General features: G+C 38.8%; 1 protein-coding gene across 1 annotated transcript; it reads right to left on the reverse strand.

Annotated features, from left to right (window-relative positions):
* Positions 1-310: 310 nt before the first annotated feature.
* On the reverse strand, positions 311-9176 carry LOC116259088 (indole-3-acetate O-methyltransferase 1). The gene is made up of 4 exons (XM_031636713.2): positions 8927-9176; positions 6588-7007; positions 3182-3457; positions 311-926 (listed from the first exon to the last, which is right to left on the reverse strand). Exons 1-4 carry the CDS (start codon positions 9017-9019, stop codon positions 573-575), a joined length of 1143 nt encoding a protein of 380 aa, XP_031492573.1. The 5' UTR covers positions 9020-9176; the 3' UTR covers positions 311-572.
* Positions 9177-9580: the final 404 nt, after the last annotated feature.

Genomic DNA, 9580 nt, shown 5'->3' on the forward strand with positions numbered 1-9580 from the left:
GTATTTGTTGTATATGTATAATTTCACGGACATTTGAACTACCAACAGCCTAAAATTTTGATATTTTACGAGCTAAAATCTTGTAGCTAATAGAGCTTCTAACCTAGCATCTCATCCAAAATTAGAATTTCAAGGTTCCTGAAAAAGATGTTGATCGAGCACAACCCTGTGGTTAGAGTACTTTTGAGAAAACAAGAAAAGTACTGAATAAACATTCTAAATGTAATATATTACCAAAAAAAAAAAGACAAAAGGGAGATGTGCAAAATTCATGTTTCATCAGACCCTCGTTCTTGATTTTGGGCACATAGAACGAATGGCTTAAGAAGCCACTGGATCCTTGTTTGAGGCATGCACTTCATGTCCGAGAAACACCTACTTTGATCACATAAGATTGGAAGAAAAAATATCCAAAAAACAAAAAGCAGATGAACATGAAGGATAAAAACACCATATGAGAAGAGAAATGTCTAGTAAGCTAGTGCTGGTACAATTCACTGGGAAATTGAAGTATCTGAAGTCGCCACCCCTTGGCTTGTGCTGGTGGTCTAATTCAAAGAGTACTACTCTAATTAAGCTAGTGAAAGTGAGGCCACAACGTGAAAGAGTTGAAGTTGATCCAGGAGCTCCTTGGCATGCAACGTGGCTCGCCGCTCGAGCCTAGCGAACAGCTCGTGGCTGAGGGGCTCGCCGATGTGTGCCTCCACCAGCACCCCGCAGACGGTCCGGCAGCTGTTGGCAAGGGCTCGTCCGATTTCCGCCGCGTCGTCCGGGCAGCTGACTACCAGCGGGCTGCCTCCCTTGAACACCTCCAACTTGTTCACCACAAAGCACCCATTTGCCTCCACCACCTCTTGGAAGTCCTCCAGGTTCGGCGCATACACCGGAACGTTGAAGCTGTCGCGCTTCTCCGCATCCACCAGGCCCTGCATGTCGCCGTAGTTTCCAATGTGCACAACCAATTACATATAAATTAACTGAAGATTGCCTTCTCTTTTTAATTTTATAAGTTCCTATAGCGAATCATGATTAATTTGGAGTTGATCGTAACACTTGAGAAGCACTAATAGCAAGTCAGGAATTCAATAGGAAGGACAAAATGGTAAAAGTGCCTAAAAGAAAATCTTTTTTTTTTTTTGTGAATGACAAATTCACCCTTGAGAAAATGAAGAATACCATAAACAAAAAGAAAACCTGCCCTTAGTATCCATGTTTAATCTTTACAATGGATCACTAACGTACAAAGTTTTAGGTGGCTTTTAGATGACACATCGAAACCAGGTTACCACCAAAATTGAGTTTCAGGAAAACCCAGCTTTGACAAAAAAAACAGAGTGAAAAACATATCATCCTTTAGGTTATTAAAAAATTAAACCAAACACCGCCTTAGACCCTTCAAATACATAGTAAACTAAAATGACTAACTAAGAAGGGCACGAATATACAAATAAATGGTGGGTTCGTGTGGGCAATTGCATACACGACGCCTCTGCTATTGACTGGTGGGTTCGATTGAGTGATGGTGGGACGTGCCCCTCTAAGCTTTGTTAATTCCAAGAGCACACTGCCACTTGACTTGAGAAGTGAATCATCCCCTTTCCAAAGGTAGGTGGACGACTAATATTTGACCGAGTATAGTCGAGTACTCCCCCTTAAGAACAAACACTACCATCATGTCGTGGGTCCCATCGATAGTTGGTAGATCTCCATAGAACACATGGCTATGTTCCATAAAAGGGTAGGTAATGGACTACTCTGGTTGAACACTCCACAACTCTTTTTGTAAAATGGAGGAAAAAAAAAAATCACTAATAAACTGAACTAATATGTACTAAAATAACTAATTAACCAATCATTTTAAGAATAAGGGCATGCATAATTATGGGTGGAGTCAGAATTCCTTTTTTTTTTTTTGGATGGGTGAATGGTATCTTCCAAATTTGTACAAGAACCGAATAATATTTTTTAATTGAATTTTTATATAGGCTAAATTGAAAATTTTTAAAAATACAAGTTGTGAAGTATTATTCAAGTTATTTGTAAATCAATGAGCTAGCTTGGGCTACTTTCCAATCTTAGGTTGGGAACGGAAGACAAACAAAGTTACATGTGCTTCCACCGTATGATTCTTGAGCTTGCAAAGGTTCATGTGATTCCTTATCGCAAAGTCCAAAAGAAACATAAGAAAATATTTGCTATAGAAATAAATAAAATAAGCACGGCATATGCCTGAAATTCTGCATCCTATAGTTGGAGTATTGCAGCAATATTATAATAACTATTATATTATTGCAGCACATTTTTTTTTCTTAAAGGGTGAAGTAGATTATCACGGGCATGATAAAAGCAATCTGAACGATATTGGTGCACACGGGTCATTATTGGTTGGTGCCCACAGAATGATCTTCCACTGGTTTTCTTTTCTTTTTTATTTTTATTTTTAACTTAATAATTTTAATTTTGTTCCAATCTTTTTCTAATTAAATTTAACTTAATTGGCGTGTATCCGTAACATATATGTCCAATCCCCGTGCTGATCATTTCGTGCAGGGACAAAAAGAAGGCAGTGGTGTGGCCAATTCCCTTCCAACATGATCATGAATCGTGTAATGACTATCTTCACGAGACTTTCGACAATAAAGAAGCAAAAGGAGAAAATACCGGAGTAGAAAAGCTGGCAGCATTATGTACATTGTACATTGCAGCTGGAATTTTGGCTTTTCTTCTTTCAAAGTTTTTTTTTCTGTATTTCTTTTTTTTCATATATACGGTGAAGTCACTGAAAATTAATTTGAGAGATATCAGTGAGTGAATAATGATTCTGACTGTTTAACGTAATACAACAATCTACCCTTTGTTCATTGAAGAGTTAAAAAGAAAAATATGTAAACTGAAAATACTAATAACCTTTTTTTCTTTTTTAAATCATTCATTATGTTAGATCAGATAGTCCTAACTAAGTGGTATGGTGATTTTCATAAGCTAAAATCATTATATATATATATATATATATACATTCATTTGTTTGTCATAACGGCTTTATCTTGCCCATTCTTTCAAATTCTGAGTTTTAAAGCACACACTCAAATCTCAATCACTTGCATGTATGAGAACTAAACTAGCTTTGGCTAATTGAATTGGAGATGGGAAAGGTAATTAAGGAAAAGGGTGGCGTACGTACCTCAACGACGAGGTCGTTCCATGCGTCCTCGAAGTGGGTGCCAAAGAGGAGGCCGGCGCCACCTTGGTCGCTGGGGACGGTGGACGTCCTGCCCAGGCACACCAGGAACATGCAGCCACCGCTCTTCATCTCCTGAGACCTCCACCTCAAGAACCCCGCAAGGTCCTGCTGGAACTGCCGCCGGTATGCATTCGCCGTCGCCTCCGACGCCCCGTGTATGAATATCTTCCCTCTGTTGTACGCCGCCGACCACCTTTCCGTCACAGCCTCTGGCACCTGATCAATTTTACAGCAACCATGGCCGACATCCGGTGCATGAGCATTTTTTACCAAAAAATATGTTTTGTAATTTAAATGTATTTAAAGGATCAGAAAAATGAGAAGACAACAAAAAAAAACGAAACAAATGCCTTAGGAAGCAACAAAAGTGACCTAAGTACATATGAACTGTCATTAGTCATGATCAAGTGAAATAAGTAGCTATCGAATAAGCAAAGCACATGTATAATTTGTGAATTCACATCTTCATTATTCCAAGTGCTCACCAAATTAGCATTAAGTTAATTTAGCTTATTATTGGACTAGGTGGTGCCTAAATTCGCAAGTTATGTCTCATGTCCCATGACAGGAGCCCATGTATCATGGGCTAAAACGACTAAAATGCCCCTGATGACCAAATGAAAGACTTCCCTCTATAAATGCAAAAAATGGTACAATTTAAAAACACTCTTACAGAATGACCAGAACACCCTTACAAAATGACCAGCAACCAAATCACTACAATTTTATTTCTTAACGATTAAGGCTCAGTTTTATTATGACTTTTTAACTAGTATTGAACATTCTATATTTGTCTAAGTCATGTTCTGTCTCATTGGTAAGGAAGAAGTTGCAAATCCAAAGGACAAATCAAAGAGTTAAATCTGTAGTTTTTTCTGTAAACAGGGAAGAAGAGACACGGACTGATCGCTATGCAACGAAGAAAAAATAAACAGATGCCTGTCAATGTTTCACTTGCCTTTTTCTGCCAAAATAGATTCTAACACACACATCTACAATTGCCATTCACGCCAAATTAATAATGAAAAAATAATATATAAGAAGAAGAAGAAGAAACCGGTGATTGTTTTGCCGCAGTAAAAGGCGACATGCTTTATGGCATAAAAAAATGCTTCCATGGAAGAAAAAGAAAAAGGAGGAATGTTATTTTGGCAGAGGCGGGGACGAGCGGCACGACACTGACTTATCAAAAGGAATGACATGAAATGATCTTGTCAATTTTTCTCTCCCGGCCGTCCGTGAACCCTCTTTCGGCTAGCCGAGCCTCCTCTGTTTGTCTTTTTTCAGGGAGGTAAACTACTGTGGTGTAGTAAAACTCAGTTCTTGAACCGAGTCGCTTTTCAAAATGATTCAGAAAATTAACTGTCCAAAACCTGCAAATTGGAAGAAATTTTTTTTATATTGATTATAAAATTAAGATATTTGAGCTATTTTACTTATGCTTATATTTTAAGAAATTATCGAACATATAATTATCCACAGCTAGGGTTCAACCAATATATAGAAAGATAATAAAAAAATAATTGTTAAATGATGAGACAAATTGTCGATTAATATATAAATTAATTAAATAACCGTCCCACCTGAACCGATATGTGTAGGTGGCACGGAACTTTTATGACCAGTCGGATTCGAGACAGCCGATTCCGAATCGGGCCCACTGACCCAAGTTCCTGGATGTTGTCGGTTGTCTATTTTGGGTAGTCCGGAGTTCTTCTACAGCATCCATTTCCTTACTCTTATATTTTCAAAATAACGTCTGCCATTTTTTAAGCATTTTCCGTATGCATCCTTGCTCTTATTTAACCATTGCATGAGGGTTGTAAAATTAGACAAGGATAACAAAAGTAGCCTTGTACAAAAGTTTTTTTGCCTTTTTCATAACGATGTCTTTTTGTATAAATAAACTATTTTTTGGCTTTTCAATTTTATGCCAAAAGACAAAGTTACCCTTGATGAAATCAAGAATACCAGGACATAGAATAAAAAAAAATTGATTCAAACGGAGCATCAGTTGAGTACTCGACGGGTATAACCGATATTCGGCCCTGCTCGAACCCGGTTAGAGCTCGAAACAAAGCCGGTTCAGGTGGACCTGACTAAGAAACAAAGCCGGTTCAGGTGGACCTGATTAAGATGGATTTAAGAATTTTTAATACTATTTCTATTAATAGTTATATATAATTATAATATTTTATCTTAAATATAGATATTTTTAAATTTTAATCGAACCTAAATGTCGAGCTGCCTGAACCGGAGTCAGGTCCACCCAAAGCCGGATTCACTTTTTATCGTGTTGAATACCGTCTTAGCATGTCATTAACGGGACCCACCAGTACTGTATGAAAACCACGGGTTGTGTGGACGACGAGGGGGGAGGGTAGGCCGTAGGTACCGAGGGGTCAGAAAGCCATGCTACAAATGGTCGTATCTGACCCTACAAGCAAATGAGGTGATGGGAGTCACCAAACCGAACCTTACCCTTCACGCATAATAAGATAAAAAATAAAAGTGCAGGCGGAGCGGGGTCCTACCACTTTCAGTTGCACCTACTCCATTTCATTAGTTAAAATTACTCTAAAAAGGAACCAGCAAATACTTTAGGTTACGGATCTAGGCACCGAGCCCAGTATCCATCCGGTAGTCAGGTATCCGGCCTGAAGTGGCTGGGGCTGACCTCAAAAAATATGGGGTTGATCGGGCCGGGCACCAATAGTCTGACTGACCCAATAAGCTATAATAAAATTTTGGATTATATTTATACGTGTTTTTAAATTATTATAGTTGCGTCGAGTCAACAATATATTAATTAAGTGGGAACAGGTTACTCCTTATCTATTTAGAATTAGGTGGAGAAATCCTTGTGCCTCTAAGAATTCAGTATATGATGAAATGTACCACTGCAGTGTATTTAATTGCATTCACCAATGCAATGATCAGGTGGTCGTGGATGAAGCTCAAAATGACGAGACCATAAGAATACATTAGGCTAGACGTTTTCTTAGTCGAATGATATATATATATATATATGATGATTTAGATTATTTAAAGTTACTTAGCCAACTAACAAAAGTAATTCATTTGAAGCATATGAATGTTTGAAAAAAACAATGATTGAAAGAAAAACAAAAAAAGACATAAACTAACAAAAATGTTCATCTTATTTTTATCTTTGTTTTTTTCTCAATCATCCAAACTGTGTTTTAATTGGTTAACTTAAGAAAAGTTATAATCACCCTTTAATTATATATATAATGTAAGATAGGTGGAGCACGTCATAATGTGAGCGAGTCAATTAACCTGTGTAGTTGTTCAGAAAAACAGTAAAAGGATGAACTTTATTTACCTGAGAGAGCCAGTGCAACGAGAAGGCAGAGTGGAAAACATCAACGGACTTGGCAGGAAAGAGGCGGCCGTAGAAGGAGCCGGGGACGGCAGCAGCGAAGTAGGACCTCTGAATATGGTCAACGGCGGTGAGGCACTGCTCCAAGCTGGCGTTCTTGACCAGTGAGGGCATCAGCTGGAAGAGGGTGTTGAAATCGTTGGATGGCAGGTCGGAGAAGAAGGCCTGGAACTCCGGCACCGGCGCGCCGGCGGACTCATACCTCTTGAGCATATGTTTTACGATCCGGTCGACGACGAACAAGGTGTTGTTTCCGGAGGAACAGCCGAGATCCACCACTGTGAAGGCACTGTCTGTGGCAGTCAGTTGCATCTCATCGAGTGCCGCTTCCAGAAGATACAGAACAGACCGGGCGTGTTCGGCCTATACAATGATGACAGATATTCTTTCAGTTACGCGATGAAGGAAAGAAGAATAGCACAGGTCTAAAATCTTAGATGACACATATCAAATAAAAACCAATCACCACTAAATATCACTAAAATACCATGCATGGGAAAATATATTCTTTAAATAAAACGAGTTCGTAGGGAATGTAAATGACCAGTCACACCCATTTTTCTTATTTTTTTTTCTTTTTTCAAATTAAGATCTGTACAAATAAAATTTATTTTTTTATTTGCCTTACGTAACTCATCCTCAAGATTCAAGAGAATGTTGTTTTTATGTTGATTTTCATGCTTGTTGCCATGAATACTGCATCTATCTGATTTGTATTTTTCAAGGAAATTTAAGGCTGGTCGAACAGATTGACTGGTTCTATGTGCTTTCCCTATATATCTATATATATACATCGAAAGATAGAGACTCACAAATACAAATGGATATTGATCATATATAGTACCATAAAGAGGAAGACAAAAATGTAACTGCATGCTCAACTTAGTTCACATATAGTCATGTAAACTATAAAGCAGTTCCTATGTTTGTTATTATAGAAGGCCAAGTAAAATGATACTAAAGGGTTGACGTCGCCAAAAAGAATTGCTAAAAAAAAAAGTAAGGAAAGTAAAGTTGCAGGGTAACAGTAATAATGACGATGACGATTGCTACAATGGTAAAAGTTAATAAGAATAGCAACAGTTTTGAGGATGCAAAGCAAAGACGGGGTAGCTTATTTATTGTTATTGGTTTTTACCAGTACGGTGACTAGCGTGTTAAAATGGCAACGTAAGGGAGCACAAACATTTCTTACAAGGAAAGCCTAGAATATAAGTATTTCTGTCAATCATTATTCACTGAAACAAAATATCTGATACCAACAAGGGATATCTGCGGAAGGAAGAATGCGTCACATAGAAAATGAAGGAGAAAGGAAAAAAGAGGATACTGCTTACTTTTGGAATAATATTGAACATGGGAGATACTGAAATCGTTGCATCCTTAACATACATAAAACAGAAAATGTCATGATCAATCATAACAACCAAAAAGATAATATGTTTTCTTGAAATTTTTATCTTTTCCTTTTTTTGAAAAATAAAGTTTCTTGAAATATTTTCAGAGGCTCAGTGGAACCATGACCATAGACATGATGGTTTACCAACCGGCATCATGAGTCACCTGCAGGCCTTGTGTGTTATGACCAAGAATATGATGAGCACTCCATTGGAGTTGTTCTTTCAGCTCAGGAAAACAGGGTTCTATTTTCTGGGTATACCTGAGTCAAGACTCAAAGCATGCAGGTCTGCTGGCGAAGGAGACAAATGAGCCGAAAACACAACGAATACTGGGCTGGCTTAATTAATCAGTACTAAGCCTTTGGCTTCTTAATTTCTAGCTAATCTGAGCGGAAAAAGCCTGAACATAATCCTCAGCAAAGGAAAGCCAAAAATGAAGTTTAGGATTTGGGAAAAATTTTCTACTAATTTCGAAGTTGAACAGGATGGCATCCAAAAGTTACAAGTTTCCTTCTTCTAGAAAACTGTGCCTCTCTTTCTCCTACAAAATTGACTATTGAACTCTTAGACACCCGGCGCTTTCAGACTCTTGTCCTCTTTCATCTTAAAAATATTCCCATCTTCAACCCCACGCTAAGTGGACAGAGCTCCAGACATATAACATATCAGGCTTGATGGTTATAAGTCTATAACCTGCTGGTTCAGTAATTTTACACCATTTACATAAATCATAAATGAGTTGAACTATATCTGCGAGCAAAAGCCTAGCCGAGTTCCAATTACCCCCGAGCTGCAGCACTACAAATGGAATAATATTAACTAATAGACAGTAATTAAGTACTAATTATGCCACAAACTAGCTAGCTAGCTGACTTCACTTGCCTGAGCTTGAGAGTTCTTGGCATAGCTGGAGTCCCCTTTGCCTCCTTTCATGGACAGCAACCTTTCAAGCTTCACATGCATGGTCATGGCCATGGTTGGTAAATGGTAGGTACGCAGAGATGAGAAAAATGATCAGGAAATCGCCTAGTGACAGATGAACTCGCAGATATTGCAGCAGTAGTAGGTGCAGAAGAAGAAGGCAGCTGCTTGTAAACAACGAAGAATCAGCTGTTGGGCGGGCTTGGGGCTGTGGGAGAGAAGGGAGGGTCTGCTGTGATGTATGTATATGTATATATATGGTGATGGATGGGGGCCGGGAAGACAGCCATTGGTCCATATGCGGCAAAAAGTTATGTTGTCTGCTGTCACGGGAAATGATTTTCTGAGCTTCTGGTGGGGATGAAAAAAATATTCCTCCCCAAAAAGGTGGTGGATTCGTAGCATAAAGGGAAACAGGAATTAATGAGTCTCACATGGACGGAGACACACACTCATATGGCCCCGACATTGCGCCTGAAATCTATGCCCTCAATCCCCACGCCCCCTCCCCCCGGCCCTTTGCTACCGATCGAGGAAGTCGGTGATTAAGATGAAGCCAAAGTTTGTGGAAATTTGAGCCCCTCTCTTCCTTTCCTACTCTAGTTAAAACCCACC

The sequence above is a fragment of the Nymphaea colorata genome, chromosome 8 (genome assembly GCF_008831285.2).
Source record: "Nymphaea colorata isolate Beijing-Zhang1983 chromosome 8, ASM883128v2, whole genome shotgun sequence".
Lineage (NCBI taxonomy): Eukaryota > Viridiplantae > Streptophyta > Magnoliopsida > Nymphaeales > Nymphaeaceae > Nymphaea > Nymphaea colorata.